General features: G+C 38.4%; 1 protein-coding gene and 1 pseudogene across 2 annotated transcripts in view; both read right to left on the reverse strand.

The window, feature by feature from the left end:
- Window positions 1-20,284, reverse strand: part of FAM81B (family with sequence similarity 81 member B) — a gene marked incomplete at its 3' end in the record, with an annotated part of 48,079 nt that overhangs the window by 12,342 nt on the left and 15,453 nt on the right. The window contains exons 5-6 of the mRNA XM_079797641.1: window positions 15,886-16,004; window positions 5,258-5,387 (exon numbers count right to left, since the gene is read on the reverse strand). Of these exons, the coding sequence (XP_079653767.1) occupies window positions 5,258-5,387; window positions 15,886-16,004 (249 nt within the window). The remainder of the gene's footprint in view (window positions 1-5,257; window positions 5,388-15,885; window positions 16,005-20,284) is intronic.
- LOC307109828 (peroxisomal biogenesis factor 19-like) lies at window positions 869-1,753 on the reverse strand (annotated as a pseudogene). Its single transcript has one exon. The product of its transcript is annotated as a peroxisomal biogenesis factor 19-like (transcript).

Genomic DNA, 20,284 nt, shown 5'->3' on the forward strand with positions numbered 1-20,284 from the left:
CTCACCCTGACCACATAGCAGGGCAGAAAGAAGAAGGGTAGCAACTTGAGTGCTGGGAGTGGAACTGGGAGTTGAGGACTCAGCACCTGGAGAGAGGAGAATCCCAGGGCTTCTTTTTCAACCCCACTGTGAAGAGAGGCAAAACGTTCTGCTTCCTTTCCCTTCAGGGAATTCAGAAAGGTCTGCCTGAAGGCAAGAGGGCATGGTGACAGACCTATAGCTCCAGCCCAGGTAAGTTTCTCCCCATTCATTTCCAAAGGCCCCGCCCAAGAGAACTGCTGAAATAAGAGTACAAGATTCTGTCCCTGCTCCCCAGGTCCAAGAAAGGGGAGTGGAGCCCTGGCCTGTTTGGCTCAGTGGATAGAGCGGCAGCCTGCGGACGCAAGGGTCCTGGGTTCGATTCCAGTCAAGGGCATGTACCTTGGTTGCGAGCACATACCCAGTAGGGAATGTGCAGGAGGCAGCTGATCATTGTTTTTCTCTCATCGATGTTTCTAACTCTCTATCCCTCTCCCTTCCTCTCTGTAAAAAATCAAAATATAAAAGAAAAAAGAAAAAAAAAAGAAAGGGGAGTGGAGACAAGGCACAAAGACCCTGGGTACAACAGTGAACATCAGTGTACATAACAAGGGATGCCTTCCTTCACCAGGTGGGTAGCTGGGCCTTTGCTAGCAGCAGGAACCACCATCAGAAGGGCTCACAGAAATGGCCTGCAGAACAGGTATTATTCCTAAGAAGTCGGGGAAACCCTCAGTTGGGATGGCACCATCTTGGGTGGGAAGACAGGAGGCAGCGGGCAGACCACTCCCACAACAACACTTCTGCCTCAGCTCCCAGTGGTTCTCCAGATGTTCCCCATGACTGGCAGTCAGGGAGGGAACGTGTTGTGTTTCACATGATCAGACACTGTTCACCATTGGCACCTGGTGGGCCTGACAGATTGAAGGCATCCAGGTCAAAGTTGAGGCCAGGAGGCTTCTCCCCAGCCAGCTGTTTTGGAGGATGGCCCCAATCCTGTACCTGCTGCATAAGGTCCAGCACTGTCTCAAAACGAGCCTTCTGGGGGTCTCTGCTTCAACCTGCTCACGTATCTTGCCCATAACACGGTGCTGTTCCTGATATTTTCCAAACTGTTCTGGAGGTCGGGATTCCCGGTGACTCTGCAACCATTCGGGACACTTTTCTGTGATCTCCTTCCGGGATGGGCACAGGCACATCCTTGGACAGTAGGTTCTGCATGATACTCTGCATAAGGGGAGGCTGTGTCCTTCACCATCCCCTTCCTCCGTGCCCAGTCCTTCCATGGCCTGGGTCAGCAGCTCCTCTTCGGACATGCCTGAGTTCTGCAGATCAGTGGCATTTTGGGCCAGTCCACGTAGTGTCTCCTTCAGGCAAGAAGTGAATTCTTGCTGGGAAGTGACAGCACGACCCTCTTCCAGCAGCCTGCGAGCTTCTGGAGATGTTCCACCAGGGGGGGCTCTTCCTCAGCCAACTCCCTCACTGCCTTTCCCACTGCGGCGGCCTGGGGAGCCAGCTCAATAGTTCCTGGAAAAACTGCTCTGGGGAGGCGAAGAGGGCATCTTTGGCAGGGTCTCCTGGCGACCTCTTCTGGGGCCCTGAAGCATCAGGGGCCGTGGTGGTAGGAGGGGGTCTGGGGGGGGGGGGGGGGTCAGGCCTTATCGAAATCATCCAGAGCACTTTCCAGAAGCTCTTCCAATTCCTGGCCCTCGTCGGCCCCAACCCCACAGTCCCCCAAGATTTTTAAATAAAATATCAGCAAACAGTATCCAGCAGCAGAATAAAAAATATAATCAAGTGCAATTTATTTTTTAAAAAGTAAAGATGGTTTAATAATAGGAACTATATTAATGTGAATAATTATGCTAGTAAAACTGAGGAGAAACCTCATATGATTATCTCCACAAATGCTGAAGAGGCCATTAACAACATTTATAATTATTGATTAAAAAATAAACAACCTTAATAAAATAGGAATAGTTGTGTAGTAAGCATGTTTATAGAGAAAACTTACTTCCCCTTCATAAAGGAAACAGGGGAGTAATTTCTGTTAAAATCAGGAACAAAAGCAGTAAGCCCCGCCTTCCCCCTGCTCTATTAATATTACATTGGAGTTATTAATAAAAGCAGTTAGGAAAGGGGGAAAATTATTTGTATGAAAATAGAAAAAGATGAGGTAAATTTCTTTAAAAATTATATGATTGTGTGCCTGGGAAAACAAAAAACAACTGAAAAATTACTAATATCAAGAAGAGAATTCACTGAATTAGTGGATAATAAAATCAATATATCCTTCAAATATCAAACTAACAACTAGTCAGAAGATATAATGAAACCCCATTACAATAAACTAAATAAATAAAATCTTGAAATACATTTAAGAAGAAATGATACCAAAATCATATGAGGAAAATTTGAAACCCCTCCTGATGGGTATAAGAGCAAACTTGAACAAATGGGAAGCATTCTATGTTTTTAGATAAAACACTCAGCATTATGACTATCAATGCTGAAGTTAATTTATAAATTTATTATGATTCAATAAAATTAAAGCAAAGTGTATTTGTTGATTATTTGCTGGAATTAGGTTTTTAAAATCATGTGCAAAAACAATTATCACCCAGAAAAGGGAAAAAAGAAAGCAATGGAAAGGACTAGCCCTATCAGACATTAAAAATGCTATAAGGTTTCAATAATTAAAATAATAAAGACACGTCCTATGCTAAGAAAAATCCAAGTGGATCAAGTATTTAAATGCAAACAATAAAACATTGAAAATGCTAGAAGAAAATATGAGCAATCCTTTCAAGCCTTTGTGTAGGGAAACTCTTTCTGTGACTTGAAATTCCAGAAACCACAATGGATAAGATGCATAAATTCAGCTACAAATAGAGATCATATGCATGTCAAAAGACAACAAACTGGGAAGATCTATTTGCAATGTGTATATATATATATATATATATATATATATATATATATATCCTCCTAGAAATTGAGAAGAAAACTAGGCCAATAGGGAAATGGATAAAAGACACGAACAGACTGCTTACTGAAAAAAAATAGACAAATGGCTCTTAAATATATGAAAAGATGCTCAATCTCATTCATAATAAGAAAGGCCAATTAAAACACAGAGATGCGCTCTTTTTCCTATAAGAATGGCAAAATTGAAAAGTCGAACAATAGTCATTGGTGAGGCAATGGAGATAGAGAACATTTTACTTATTGCTGGTGGGTGTGCAACATGGTAAAATTCCTGCAGGGAACAAGATCTTTCAAAATAGCAAGCACATGTACCTTTCACCCAGCAATCCCACTTCTGATATTTATCTTGCAGACATACCTACAAATACACACAATGCCTTAAGTGCCAGGTTGTACATTCCTGCATTGTTTCAAAATATTGAAAAGAACCAAATGTCCCTGATGAGAGTGAAATGAACTAGTATATACAAAGGAAGAGTATGCACTTGTTTACAAAGAATGAGTAAGCTCTCCATGTCCTGATATGGTGGACCTCCAAGATATATTTGTTCAGGGGAAAAAAGAGATAGATGCATTGTAATATTTATAATATGCTATCTCTTGTGTAATAAAGGGGAAAATAAGAATGTGTATTTGCATTTGCTTGTATCTGCATAAAGGCATATTGAGAGGATCCACAACAAACTGGTAAAAATGATTACCTATGAGAGGCATGGAAGAATGTGATAATTGGTGACAGAGGTAAGAGTGAAAATTCTCAGGATACATTATCTTATATGGTTTTGATTTTTGGACCATATGTATGCATTACCTGTTTAAAAAAAAACTAAGGAGAGAAACTACAGGCCAATGTCACTTCACTTTTGAACTTAGATACAGAATCAAATACTACAGAGGACTGCATAGATTTTATTACAGAAATGCAAGAATGTGTTTTAGTATTGGGAAATGCAATGACACAGCACATGAGAAGGCCAAGAAAGTAAACAAACCCAAACTGAAAAACAATCAATGTGGTGATTCACACATTTGTTGATGTCTAAAGGGCATTTGGTAAAATTAAATGTTCAGTCCTAATGAAAACAAAGTGGGAATTGATGGGTACTTTCTTAACATGGTTAAAAAATATATCAAATCAACAGTTAACAGCAAAAACCTTTCCAATATAATCAGGAACCAAATACGTTTGCCTTCTACGACAACTTTTATTTAACGATGTTCTAGAAGTTCTGGTCAAGCCTTAAGAAAAAAGTAATTAGGTATTAAATCAGAAAACCAGAGATAAATGTGTCCTATTTGTTGTGAACAGAATTGAGTACCTTGAAAAACAAAGAGAGTACACAAAAACAGATTAGGAATAATTAGATGGGTGCATAGGGGGGTGGACAAGCGGAGCCCCAGGGGACTGGAGTAAACTTGGACATAGTCCTAATGCTGTGTGCTCCTGTGAACCTTCTGCTCTTAATAAACTGGCTCCCAGAAGCAAATAAGCAAATAATCAAACACCAAACTTTCATCATCCCCAGCTTCCAAAGAACTTCCACTTCGTTCTGCTCAAACAGCTTTAGGAGAGATGTGCTTGTTCCACATCAGGCATGTGGGGCACAGAGACTTTGCACTGGCTCTTTTAGTCAAACCACTAACTGCACGAGAAAGGGGAGAGACATTTTAGGCAAAAACAAAGAAGAAGATAGAGGCCGTGCAGTACTGTCTGGCAGCGGGCGAAACTCAAGGAGGGGACCTCCTTGCAGGTAGTGCAGTATCACTGGGTATAAAAGGTGAACCAGGAGGCACAGAGGGTGAGCCGAAGAGATAAGCAGGGGTCAGTGTAGAGAGATGGTCTTTAACATCCAGGCCAGTGATCTTGTATATTATTTTGTAAGAGATAATACCCATTGCAGGGATGTAACATAATCAACTCACATTTATGTTGGGATTTGAATAATAATAGCTGCCATGGGAAATTCTTTTGTTTATAATTCTCAGTTCTACAGTCTTTGAGGGGACCCAGAGCAGAAGGAATCGAGTGGCATATTTGATGGGGGATGCGGTGATACATAGGGGACAGTCATTAAATGCTTGGTGATTGAACTGACAGTACTCATGGTGTGTGGGCATGAGCTGTCATATTTAAACCCTTTGGAAGTAAAGAGTTCTTTTGAACAATTACCACTTGACTGAGCATTTTGATAAACTATAATGATCTTTGGGCAGTAACACATAATATAAGAATTCCATCATTTTCAGTTACCTTCATATCCAAGTTCTTAGAAACATTTTCTAGGGAAGATATGAGCTCTTGAATCGTATTTTCAATTTGCCGGTACTCGTGCCTGATGAAATGAATGTCTCCAGAAAGCTTCACAATGCTGGCATCACATCTGGTGGCAAGATGGACATTGGTCATAACATTTTAAATACTACAGTAGGATCTGTGCATTCATTTGATGGCAAAAGTTCTAAACTTCTTTGAATAATGAGTTGGTAGATGTAGGAGCATAAATAGGACTCTTCTTAATTTTCCTCTTCTCTTCCTGATGAGAGAGAAACCAGGCTGGATAATAATACTCTGGGCCAAACCAGAGAACTGAGTTGGACTAGGAGAAGACATTGGGGTTAACTGGGGAGAAATTTTAGATTTTTCAGCCTATTGTTAACTCAGTCATAGGAGTTCCAAAAGGTTTTTATATTTGGGGAATATTTTCTATATATAATGTGTGTGCGTGTGTGTGTATACACACGCACACACACATATACACACACACGGAAGAAAGATAGAAATTCTATAAGTCAAATAAATTTTGAATATATTATATATGTCGATTTTAGTTAAAATATTATATTGAATTTTAATGTAAGAAAAGGTAACTAGTAAAAAATTTAAAAATTGCTGAACTTAAGATACACACACACACACACACACACACACACACATATATATATATATATATATATATATATATATATATATATATATATATATATATACTAGAGGCCCAATGCACAAAATTCATGCATGGGTACGGTCCCTAGGCCTGCTGGCAATCAGGGCCAATCTGTGTGGCAACCAGCAGGGCGACTGGGGGGCGGGGGGGCTCCCGCTGGCACCCGCCTTGGCTGGCCTGGGGCCTGCGGGCTGGGGGCAACTCCTGCATTGAACATCTGCCCCCTGGTGGTCAGTGCATGTCATAGTGACTGGTCGTTCTGCCATTTGGTCGATTTGCATATTAGGCTTTTATTATATAGGACATGTATACCTTCACTACAAGAGATATTTGTTTCTTAAAAAATGTTATATAAAAAGCTATTGTAAGTTGAGAAACCAAGATGGCGGCATAGGTAAACACCTAAACTGCTGCCTCGCACAACAATTTCAAAACTACAACTAAAAGACAAAACAGACATCATCCAGAACCACAGGAAAGCTGGCTGAGTGGAAATACTACAACTAGAAGGAAAGAGAAAAGCACATGGAGACTCAGAGGAGCTGCAAAAGGCTGAGGTACAGAGACGCGTGCGCATGGAGAGGACGGGCAGCTGAGTGCCTGCAAGGCTATCCCAAGTGGGAGGGAGATGGAAGCTCCCGACTGCACTGAACCCCAGTTCCAGGAGAGACCCCGGGGACCCAGACTCATACAGGAGGAATCTGGACTGTCAGGAAAAGAGAAAAGCACACGGAGACTCAGGGGAACTGTGAAAGGTAGAGGTTTGGAGGCGCGCGAGCGCGAGCGGAGAGGACTGACTGCTGAGTGTGCCGCTGGCTTTCTCTAGTGGGAGGGAGACGGAAGCTCCCAACTGCACTGAACTCCAGTTCCGGGCGAGAATCTGGGAACCCAGACCCATTTGGGGAGAAACTGGACTGTCTGGCAGCGGGCAAAACTTGAGGGCGGCTTTCTCTCAGAGATGCTTGCAGTGATTACTGAGGGACACTGAGACCCAGGGGCCTCATGGGGCAGGGCTGACAGGAAGCCAAGGCTATCTGCTCCATCCTGAGACTCTGCCCCATCCAAGCTGAGCACAGAGGCTTTTGCAGTTTTGCAAGTCTTGTCTCATAAGGGTGTCTCCAGCACAGAAGTTCTCCCAGCGTAGACACAGCTGATCCTCACAGCCAGTTGGCCTGGAGGTCATTTCCTCCCAGTGATACCAACAACAATCAAGACTTAACTACAACAAGGCTGTGCACACAGTCCACAAAGGGGTGCATCAAGAGTGTCCACCTCATGTAACTGGGGAGGCTGAGCCACTGGGCCCTATAGGACACCTCGCACACAAAGCTACTCTACCAACTCAGGGAAGCAGTGAAAATGCGGAGACAAAGAAACAGATCACAAATGAAAGAAATGGAGGAAAGCAAACGACTGGATATAGAGTTCAAAACCACGGTTTTAAGGTTTTTCAAGAATTTCTTAGAAAAGGCCGATAAATTTAGCAAGACCCTCAAGGATATGAAAAAGGACCAACTAAAAATTAAACATACACTGACTGAAATAAAAAATATTATACAGAGACCCAACAGCAGACTAGAGGACCGCAAGAATCAAGTCAAAGATTTGAAATACAAAGAAGCAAAAAACACTCAACTGGAAAAGCAAAAAGAAAAAAGAATCCAAAAATTTGAAGATAGTGTAAGGAGCCTCTGGGACAACTTCAAGCATACCAACATCAGAATTATGGGGGTGCCAGAAGAAGAGATACTGAAAACCTATTTGAAGAAATAATGACTGAAAACTTCCCCCACCTGGTGAAAGAAATAGACTTACAAATCCAGGAAGCGCACAGAACCCCAAACAAAAGGAATCCAAAGAGGACCACACCAAGACACATCATAATTAAAATGCCAAGAGCAAAATTCAAAGTGATGAATAGCAAGAACCTACAACCAAGATTACTCTACCCAGCAAAGCTATCATTCAGAATTGAAGGTCAGATAAAGAGCTTCACAGATAAGAAAAAGCTAAAGGAGTTCATCACCACCAAACCAGTATTATATGAAATGCTGAAAGGTATTCTTTAAGAAGAGGAAGAAGAAGAAAAAGGTAAAGATAAAAATTAGGAACAACAAATACATATCTATCAACAAGTGAATCTAAAAATCAAGTGAATTAAAAATCTAATGAACAGAATAAACTGGTGAATATAATAGAATCAGGGGCATAGAAAGGGAGTGGACTGACAATTCTCAGGGGGAAAGGGATGTAGGGGGTGTGGGAAGAGACTGGACAAAAATCATACACCTATGGATGAGGACAATTGGGGGGAGGTAAGGGCAGAGGGTGGGGTGGGAACTGGGTGGAGGGGAGCTATGGGGGGGGAAAAAGAGGAACAATTGTAATAATCTGAAAAATAAAGATTTATTAAATTAAAAAAAGCTATTGTAGATTGGACTCAGATTTTTTATACTTACCCTTTCAACTTTAGACATTATTTATTGACCATATGCCAAAACTTGAGGAAATAAGTTTATATACTGGTTTATTCAAAAGTTTTTGTTCATAATCTTCTATTTTAAAATGTCAAGTTATATGACATTTACACTGTGTTCTGTTACTAGATTTCCCACTGTTATTTAATCTTCATTCTACATTTAGATCCTGTGTTCACTGACAGTCTTTTTAAACCATGATTTCTTTCCTGAGATCCTTATATTGATTTATTCCTTGGTTGGCCAGATTTTGCCATCCAGATTTCAAAAGAAGGCCTTAGGAGTATTGGAATCAAGTTCTTGAGTGCTTGAGAATGCCTATCTGTTCTCTTATCCTTGAAAGGTAACTCGTTTAAGATAACATTACTGGGTTACTTTTTTCTTGTTCAGAACATGGTGGGTTTTGCTCCATTCTTTTCTGGCATTGGTTAAGGTGGAGAAATCTGAGGTGACTACATTTTTTTCCCTTGTTTCATGTGATCTGTCTTGTCAACCTAGATATCTAATGATTCTTTCTCATTAACTTCAACCAGGATATCTTGGTTTAGTTGTTCTTATATTAATTTTTCCAAGGTTACTTTTTAAAATTTTTTTATTTCGAGCTACAAATTCAAATCTCTTATATCCTGGAGTATTTTTCTTCTGAAGACTTTGTTTTGCTGCTTCCTCAGGAACTCCTATCAGGTAGATGTGGAATGAGTGTTATTTGTCTGCCATCAATACCATTTCTCTATAAGCATTTTTATATTGAAAAACATTTTCTCTTTATTTTGTCTCTTTATTTTGTGGTTTGCTCATGCTTGTTGTTGTGGTGTGTTTGTTTTTTTTAATAACTATTACCTTTAGTTGTATTCATTCTATTTTGGGACGTCTAAACTTGATTTAATCTTTGTAATATTTTAATTATTTTTTTTTCACCTTATTCCTGAGTAATTAGTCTACCTATCTCCTTTTGTTATCTAATCATCTGTTTGGGGGGAAACCCTTTTACCTCATATTTTTATCAAAGTAAAATATGCCTAAAGTTTAAAAGTCAATAATAACTAACAGGCTAATAATTATAGTGGTTCCTTGCTCTGCCTCTCGATCCTGCTCCCTAGAGGCAAGTGCCACCTTTACTCCTAGTTGCAGAGGCTCCTGGGACAGCCAACTCCTAAACCTTTTCAGAATTCTGTGGTGCAAAACTAAGTCATTTTCAGCTTATCTCACAGCTTTTCGTTTTATTATGTCTGTCAGTTTCCACATGTCCATCTGTTTTCTAGGTTCTAATATTTCTGTGCTGATATCGCCAGTCTTTGTGAATTGATGTTTTAAAGAGAAAATCTTTTTACTATAGATTTGTGGGGCTTTTGGAAGAAGCAAAATTACATGTACCTGTTCAATCTGCAATCTGTTATGTTTCTTTTTGGTCTTAATTTCTTTGAAACCTTGAACCCTTCCTGTGTTTTTCTGCGTAATTCCTCTTATAAGATGTATTCATCAGCCTTATGTTTTTATCTTTATCTTCTATCTATCTATCTATCTATCTATCTATCTATCTATCTATCTATCTATCTACCTACCTACCTACTATCATCTGTCTATCATCGATGTTGGTGGTGGTGATTTTTTATGCACAGGGTGGATTCTTCCTAACTACTTTTTAAAACGGTTCCGGCTACCTGCAGATTAGCGAGTATGTGGTTTGGTGCAGAGCAGGTTATATCCTCTATGCAGGATCATAGCCTTTCCCTAGTCAGGTTTTTTTTTTTTTTTGGGGGGGGGGCACATCTCCCCATTTTCTCTTCAAAATCCAGATTGTGTATCTCACGGCAGATCATTGTCATAGATTCTGTGTTGTGACACTAGCCTCCTCTCCTTCCTCATCATGTTGCACTTCAGCGCGTTTCTCTCGGGCATAAATGGAAAGAGGGAGGTAGGTCCTAGATGATGAGTAGTATGCTTACGTCTTCAGCTACACCTCCCCAGCGTTCTGCGTTGCTGACCTGAACCTCTACAGGGGCATCTCTTATCTCTCCTGCGAGCCACCCAAGCCCCTCAGTAGTGGTGCTCTATTCAAATTATTTGGCCTACACTTTTCAAGATTATGAGCCTTGTTTTGAAGGAAATCATTGTATTTAAGGTCTGGGAGGACTCTATCAGTCCAAATACCAGTATTTGGTAAGTGTGATCTGCTTGGGGTCACCGGTTGTGGCAACTTCCATACTATATTAAAGATGGAGGTTTTGTTTTCCTTTTATTTTTAACTTGCATCGAGACATCTCAAGTGAGAAGAGTGGAATAAACATGTCTGTACTATCTTTAATTAGAAGTCCCCACTCTTTACCTTTTAAAAGTTGACAATATCCATAATACCATTGTTTCTTCAAAGGGGGTGCCTTTTGCTTCTAATCTCACATAAACACAATTTGTCATTTTTTTTCATATGTGGATTTGTCGCAGGGTCCCAAATAGCCAATGGTGGCCCGAGAGGGTTGGCCTCCTCTGGCTGCTGCTGCAGAGGGTGAATCAGAGCCATCCCTTTACATGCTCGCCTTTTCCTCAATGTAGCTAATCTATTGAATAGAGGAGCGGGCTTCAGAAGCAGGGCAGACAACTCTGAGAACACCATCTCATTGGAAGTACTGGCTTTTAGACTGCCACTTTATTGGGATGGAAAATATGGTGTCAAATGTAAAACATATTATAGTTATCAAATACAGAGTTTGATTTATGAAGCAATAAAATGCTAAGAATCATGTTAAAAAATCAACTTAATTTCACTTGTGCCAAAATGCTAACTGAAATTAAGGTCAATATATGTGGAAAGATAGTAATTAATCTGCCTCAGTTTGTCCATTAGTCAATTGCATGTCAAAAATACAGACAAGGAAGAGGAGAGGAAAAGTGAATTTAAGTCTTAGGGCTTTCAGCCAGATTCTGTTGCAGATGACCAAGTAGATTGAAGAAACTTTCATATAAGGAAGACATTTCAAGGAAAAATAAGACCTTGTCTTCAAACCACTGCTTAAGATTGAAGGGCAAGGTAAGTAAGCAGTTGTGGGGGAAGGTGAAGGAATAGGAGCCTCTTTCTTTTCACTCTTCCCTCAGACACACCAAATAAACTTCTGCTTGTGGATCAATTCCCTCTGAAGAAAAATATGGAAACTAGTTTAGAGACTCTTTACATATGGGATGAATAAGAAAATGTCTACATCGAAATGGATAGGAAAAGCTGAGACACACGAATGCCCACAAACTCCATCCCTAGCACAGTGCCTTGCAATTGGAAGGGAGCCCCCAAATCCCACCTTCTTCCTGAGGAGTGAAGGGTTTGAACTACACATCAAACACTTCAACTTTTGTAGCTGCCATCTGGAAGACTGGTTCCCATTCTCTGAGAGCTGATGGGGTTCATGTGGGCATCCCCTGGGACCACAGAAAACAAAGAGGTGGTTTTAAATGGCCACATTATTTTAAAAAACGGGCAAAGGGCCTAGCCGGTGTGGCTCAGAGGTTGAGCATCAACCTATGAACCAAGAGGTCGCCAGTTTGATTCCTAGTCAGGGCACATGCCCAGGTTGCAGGCTTGGTCCCCAGTAGGTGGCGTGCAGGAGGCAGCCAGTCAGTGATTCAATGATTCTCTCTCATCATTGATGTTTCCATCTCTCTCCCCTCTCCCTTCCTCTCTGAAATCAATAAAAATATATTTTAAAAAAATGGGCAAAGGACCCGAATAGACATTTGTCCAAAGACAACATACAAATGGCCAACAGGTACATGAAAAGATACTCAACATCACTAATCAGCAGGGAAATGAAAATCAAAACCATGATGAGATATCACCTCAGACCTGTTAGGATGGCTATTATATAAAAAAAAGAGAGAAAAATGATGAGTATATGGAACAAAGGGAACCTTTGTACACTGTGGGCAGGAACATAAATTGGGACAGCCGTTATAGAAAACAGTATGTAGGTTCCTCAAAAAACTAAAAATAGATAACACCCTGCAATCCCTCTTTTGAATAACAGTATATCCCCAAAGGAAATGTATTCAGTACCTGGAAGAAATATCTGTACTTCCATGTTCATTGCAGCAATATTCACAATAGCCAAGTTATGGAAACAGCCTAAGTGTCTGTTGATGGATGAATGGAAAGAAATTGTGACACACACACACACACAAACACACACACACACACACACACACACACACACACACACACGAATATTTTCAGCCTCAAAAAAGGAGGAGATATTAGCATTTGAGGCATGTATTAACCTGAAGGGCATTATAAGTAAAATATGCTAGACCCATAAAGACAAAAACTCCATGATCTCACTTATATGTGGAATCTAAAGAAGTCAAATACACAGAGGCACAGAGTGGAATGTGGTTATCAGGGATGAAAGGTGGGAAAAATGGGAAGATGTTGGTCAAAGTGTACAAAGATTAGTTAAGGTTCATCAGTCTAGAGATCTGTAGTCTAAAGCATCATAACTATCTGTCTAATCTTCTATCTATATAAAAGGCTAATATGCTAAATGTCTGACCACCCGGGTAATGACGTCAAGTAGCAACACCTGGCTTCCTCTCCCCAGCGACGACTAGCCTCAGGTGGAAACACTTTATACTGTAACCAAATGTCTGTGAAGCATTTTCCCATGCCTCGTCTCATTTGATCCTCACAGAAGTCCTGGAGTAGGTAGAAAGGAGACTCAGTGGAATCCTATTTTCTTTTCATTATCTGGAAAACGGAGTTTTAGGAAGCTTAGAAACTTGACCTGACTGAAAAGAAGTAAGAAATGGTGGACCTTGAAAATGACTTCAGGTTTTCTCACTGCACAGAATATAGTCAAACACTGCTGCAGTTAAATATTTTACCTTTTGTTCTCCCTGCATGATCTACAATAATAATCTGCTTTGTATTGATATTTACTGCTGTGTTGCTGACAATTACCTGAAAGAAAAGTTGGGGTGCTTCACTGGGCTGGAAAAAGTTTAGCTACATTAGAAAGCAGGTCTAATTGAGCAAGTTTATTCTCTCTCTATATATAAAAGGCCAAGTTGACTCGCACATGCGCAATACATATAAAGCTCTCACTGGTGCCAATTGCACGTGTGTGTTTCGACCTGTCACTGTCGATCGTGAATTTGGTTGACACTTCTATTTTAGAGAAAGGGCAAATAGCGATATTAAAATATTTTTCTAATTAATTTCCTTTCAATGTGCACAAATTTGTGCACCGGGCCACTAGTATTTAATACTGTATTGAAGAGTGGAAATGTACTAGGAGTAAATTTCAGTGGCTCTGTTCACAAAAAAAGGCACTATGTGAGGAGAAAGTTAATTAGCTTGACTGTAGTATTTTATGATGGATAAGTATATCATCAGGTTGTACACCTTAAATATACACACTTTTTATTTAAAAAAAGAAAACAAAACAAAAGAATGAGCAAAGAAAATTATACATCTTCTCCTTGATATTATTTCATTTCTCTCTTGGCTTCAATTAAATCTGTTTGTTATTTTGTCTTGTATATAAGACAGGATTTACAAGAGTAAAATAAGAGATTTGTAAATAGTTTGCAGAAGGAAAGAAATGGTTGGAGTGTTATCAGTATACCACCAAATGGAGCCAAATCCCAAGTTTCATTCAAAACAGATGTTTGGTGTTTATCTTCTTTGCAAAATTATGGCACATCTAAGTAGAGTGTTTGTTTTATTATCTTGCTTCATAACTTACATAAAAATGATACATTCTTTTGTATGTATCAAATATATATAATAAAGTAGGAATTTAATATATTTTTAAAATATACTATATAATAAAAGGCTAATATGCAAATTGTCTCCTCAACTGGGAGTTTGACCAGGGGTTGGGCTGGCTGGCCAACCGCCCATGGGCCCTCCCCACCGGCCAGCCCTGCCCTGATTGGCCCTGATCGGGGCAGGCTGACCAGACCCCATCCATTCATGAATTCACGCACCGGGCCTCTAGTAAGGTATATTTTATACATAGTATAGTTAATTATATATGCATATATGTATGTATATATATAATATGTATATATAATATGTGTGTGTGTGTGTGTATATATATACTGTAGATTCTGCTTCCCTAAAGTCTGTGTTGTGTTACCTGGCCTGAACTTTCATGACTAGGGCTTAGTTTAGGCCCTTGACATTTCTTACTGTTTTTTTGCTGCCATAGGCTTCCTTCTTCCTATACCCCATCAATTAAGTTACACTAGAATGTCACTACAAATTATGTCATCCATTTACTTAAAATTTTCCCATGGCTATCTATAACCTTCTACATAAAGTTCAAACTCTTTAGCTTGACCCATGAGGTCCCTCCTAATTCTGAACCACTTCTCTAGCTTTATCTCCCAATCTCCCATCTCTCTCTAAATGCAAATCCCAAAATATCAGAACTAAAATACTCTTCTCACAGGTAGGCCCTTGAACATGTCATAATAAGTCATCCTTGGTTCTTTTGAACCTGTTATTCCTCTTTTGTGAAGTACCTTTCCCACCCTTCCTTGTGTAGCTGACTGCTACCCAAATCATTCACAACTCATCTCAAGTGTCACCTCCTCCAGGAAGCCTCCCCTGCCCCCCAATCTAATTTGGATATTCCCAGAGCACCCAGGTTTTCATTATAGTGCTCACCTCATTACTTATATTTGTGGCTTTTTTTCCCCAGGTAGACTGTAAACAGCTATGGGAATGGGGACTGTGTTGCTGAATCCCTAACTCCTATCACATTGCCTGGCATATAAGTGCTTAATACATTTTTGTTGAGTTGGATGGAGAAGTTTGTCTTAGGTATTAATCACCTAATTATTATTTGGTGATTAATACTTCAGAGTGATTAACAAGATGGAGGTAGGGGTAATCCAGGAGTGAGGAAAGAGGTTCTGGCAGAAGATGTAGAGATGGGAAGGTGTTCATGGTCAGCCATTTTTGATGTTTCTACCAGAGTGGTCCTGCCATTGTAAATGCCTAAAGGTATTTACTGAATGTATACCATTAATTCTTTTTATTTAGAAATCTCATACATAAGATGTTACTCAAAATTGTATGTATTGGCAGTAGATGCCTTTCGTTAGATTTTACATGTAATTCTTATATATTTTAAATGTTTAATCAGAATTTGATACCTTTGGGGATTTTATATGTGGTTATGAGGGTCTGTCTTTGGATGTTGGCATTTGGACACTGAGGGCTGTAAAGACAAGAATTAAACTAGACATTCTGTATAAGGGCGCTTTTCTGTAACCTTGGATCTCACAAGGAAGCATGAGGTTTTCAAATTCTATGACACACTTTTACAACTACCATCTCATAACTTAAGCTTAATATAAAGACAGTACCTTGTTTGGCACAACATGGAACTTATTTGGGAATGAGAATTCAGTGGCCAAGAGCTGACTGCTAAACATTAATTAGTTAATGTGCTGCTTCTCACCTGGCTACTCTTCCTCGAAGGTCTCCGACTCCTTGAAGGTGTCTGCTGTTCAGCTCCTGGACTGCAAAATTAGTCCCTGTGGCCGCCTGGTCTCGAACTCTTATTTGGTCTTCTAAAATCTGTAAGTTTGAGTCAAAATTCCTATTAATTTCTCTTCCCACATGATAAGAAAATATCGTTTAAAGCAGAGGTTAAACAATTGAATGCATTTCCTAGTTAGGCTGATAGTGACAGTCCAATGTCAGAGAGAAGTGATCCCTGCTTTTTTGCAAGGAGGCAGCGATGGCTTGATTCCGGCTGATTGTTGCCAGGAGGGAATGATGGTTTCACAGTGTTTAAACAGAAGCCAGAACTCCAGATTTTATGTTAAGTCTCTCAATGTTTAAATATTGACATGTTACTCAGACTCCGCCCTTAGTCATGTCTTCATTATGTCGTGGTGTTCTGAAGTGGAGCTGACTGCTCCATACCACCAGGTTGGAGGTCCCAAGAACAGAATTTTTGAAAATTTTTTGCACTAATAATATAAATATTAATTTAATAATTGAAAAAATTTTGCTTGCCCATAGAAAGTAAAATGATGTCACTTAAACAAATTCCAGTGTAAAGTCAGGATATATAAAAATAATTTATATTTAGTCAGAAAACAGTGAGAGTGTGGGACTTTGGAAAACAAATTTGTGGTGTGGAAAAACATCCAAGTTTAGTTGCTGTGTATGACCAAGGCCTGAACTATATTTAAACTTATATTTATGAATTTTCTGAGGAAAAGAAGGTATTTTATAGCAAGCAAATTATAGAAATTTCAAAGGCCATATACAGAATCATAAGCTGGCAGATCAAGAAATTTTTTAGAGCAAATAAAGCTTTAATTGAAAACAAAAAAGTGTTGAAAACACTAGCTAGAATTTTTTATTGTTTGGTTTTTATTTGTTTTTGCATGTGTGTAGATGTCTCAGTCTGGGTTGCTATACATATAAAAATACCACAAGCTGAGTAGCTCACAGTTCTTGAGGTTGAAAGTCCAAGATCGGGGTGCCAGCATGGCCAGGTTCCGGTGAGTGCCCTCTTCTGGGTTGCAGACTGCCAACTACCTAGGGAGCTGTGTGGAATCTCTCTAATAAGGATACTAATCCCATTCACCAACATTCCACCCCCACAGCCTAAGCATGTCCCCAAGGCCCACCTCCTACTACCACCACATTGGACAATATGAATTTTGGGGACACAAACATTCAGATCATAACAGTAGGTGTTGTTATACTTTGTTTTGGTAGAGAACAGTGATGAAAGGGAACTTGCCCTACTAAATTTTATAAAAAAGGATAAGTAAATCAGTGTAGCTACAGAGATATGTATAGCTAAATAGATAAATGGAATTAAGTCGTTGGTAAATTTAAGAAAGAAATAGGCTATATTTGAGACTCACAATTCAGTGGGGAAGGAATTTCACAAATGGTATTGGGCTCTCTGGTAACTTATTTAGAAAACAATCCATTTAGATCCTTATGTCATACATCAATGTAGATTTTAGAAAAAAATATTATAAATAAATAAAATGTTAAACCATAAAAATGACAGATAATAGAGGAGATTATTTCATCTTTGAATAAAGAAATTTATATTTTTAAAAGTAATGAGAGCAACCACAAAACCAAATATGGAATGGTTAAGTTTATAAAAAGCTTATAAAAACATTATAAATATAATTAAGATAAAAACAACAAACTGGAAAAACAACGGTCACTACCGAAGGTTTCAGTGCTGTGCTACAATCAGGATGCACCTGTTTGCGAGAGTCAACAGCATTTACCTCTTCTCATCTTTGTGTTCAGTAACATACTGTTGGTATTCAAAATCAATCATAGAGTATTTATACCATGCAAACAGGCAAACACTGCAAATCATATTTTTATCACCCAGAAAAAATTGATTGCTGATTGTTAAACACTAATGTACCACTGGTTATTATTCTTAATTAATAAAAAAGCACATCAAGTCAATAAAAATTAAAAAGCACTAACTTCTCCCCCAAATAAATTGACTAAAGACATTAACAGATTATTGACAGAGAGAATGCAAATAATTATGTCACTTTGAAGAAATGAAAAAAAGATCTCATTTCTATCCCATCATATTAGCGAAGATTGAAACAATAAATCTCAAGGCTGGCATCAGCACAGTGAAGAAAGTACGTTCATATAATGCTAATGGAAGTATAAATAATGATAAGCTTTCTGGAAACCAACTTAGAAAAATGCATCAAAAGTTTTCACAGTGTTCATCCCCTGGTAATTCTATTCTAAGAATATGTAGAATAGAAATAATCCAAATGCCGACACATATCTATGCACAAATATATTTCAATATTAGGAGAATAATTAGGCAAGTCGTGGTGTATGTAGCATGCAAAGAGCTTTTAATGACATATAAAAAAGAGTTTATGACATAATTTTATATTCAAGATTGTGCTTACAAAAGTATTCCCAGCTTCCTGAATGAAATGTCTGGAAGGACTAGAGGGAGATACATCTGAGTGTAGAGATTACAATTTGTTGCTAGAATTGTGAGAAATTTTTTCCCAGGTTTTAAATTTTTTCTCTTAAAATTTCAAAATAATTACAATGAACAAGTATTATTTTTGTAAGTTGGGAAAAAACACAATAAAGCAATGTTACACATAAAATTCTTTTCTTGAGTTAAAAATTTTAAATTAATTAAAAAACTTAAAATAAGTTAATTTTAAAACATAATTAGCTGGCAGGTTAAAAAATAAATAACTTGATTTTAAAAAGGAACAAGCAACTTAACGGCTGCAATTATGGTTAATTATAAATTTTTTCCATTCATACATAGATCTATCTTGCTGGCTAATTTGCAAATAGGCTGATCTGGTTAATGAGTTTAGATTCTTTTAAAATACTTGAATAGCATTCATTCCTCTACAAAATGTTTATTACTTGATAGTCAGTTATTTACTAAAGGTAGCCTAATAATTTCTTCTTCATAATATTTTTTAAAAATATGTATTTTTATTGATTTTAGAGAGGAATGAAGAGGGAGAGAGAGATAGAAACATTAATGATGAGAGACAGTCATCGATCTGCTGCCTCCTGCACACCACCCACAGGGGATTGAGCCTGAAACCTAGGAATGTGCCCTGAGCAGGAATCAAACTGAGACCTGGTTCATAGGTCGACACTCAACCACTGAGCCATGCAGGCTGGGTTCTTCTTCATAATATTTTAACTATATTTTCTTCAGCCTTTAAAACATTTTCTAATTCAGTTTTCTGCACAATCAGAGCAGTCCTCCTCATTTTTCCTATATATGCCAAACCTTTAATAGGATTGTAAATATTTTGAGATTTCATAATTTTTGGAAAATGTTTCAGCTCTGTCTTTTTTCAGAGCTAATCTAAAATGATTATTATAGAAAAAGAAGCTCTTAGCGAAACTTCTAGAGATTTGGAAACATTTCTTCTCTTAATGCTAAGATGTTTTATTGGGGTATAATTAATATGTATTAAAATGTACAAATCAAAGTGTACATATGAAGATAATTGGATGAATATAATTCATCAAATAATTTTGATGAATATAATCAACTATGTAACAGCTACAGTACTCAGATCAAAATATAGAATATCCTAGAAGCATTTTGATATTTCTGAGAATGCTGTTCTCTTTCCAATCACCAAGAAGTTTTGACTGCTAAATTGGGATCTTATATTAGTACTTACCTGATTTTCTCATCATCTCAAAGGCACTGTTTCTCTTGTCACTTTCATGACACTTTATTATGCCTGGGAACAGCTTCCAAGGATTTTACAAGTGGCATTGACTTTTAGGCCCTGGGGTCAATTCAGTATATGCTCAGTACCAATAAAGTGCCTTTTAAAAGTTCACTAAGATTTTTTAAAATTCCTACACTTCCTCAAGTGCATTATGGGGTTTTCCACACCCTGTAGATTAAAAGTAAATTAGTAAATACAGTATTCTTAGTCTTAAATACAGTGTCATAAGGAAGTCATTGATGGGTCAATCTCATTTTTGTTTGTTTGTTTGTTTGTTTAGCCCATTTGCTCTGATAAAAGGACATATGGGAGGGAATTGTTATCAATTCTCATGATAATTCCACACAGTTTGACCAGCTTTCTAAATTGTATTCTATGAAACCCTTGTCTGGAAGTTGCTACCCCAGATTAGTCAAGTCCATCAGCACTTTAAAAATAGGGCTGAAATATCTGTAGTTAAAAACTGTCTATTATGGTTTAACCCAAGCATTTTCTTTTTTGATCAGAAACTCTAGTTTACCTTTAGTAGCTTAAACATCATTCATTCATTCATCTATTCAGGAGATATTTACAGTGCTGACTACCTACCAGCACTCTCATTAT

Source organism: Cnephaeus nilssonii (assembly GCF_951640355.1).
Source record: "Cnephaeus nilssonii genome assembly, chromosome: 2".
NCBI lineage: Eukaryota > Metazoa > Chordata > Mammalia > Chiroptera > Vespertilionidae > Cnephaeus > Cnephaeus nilssonii.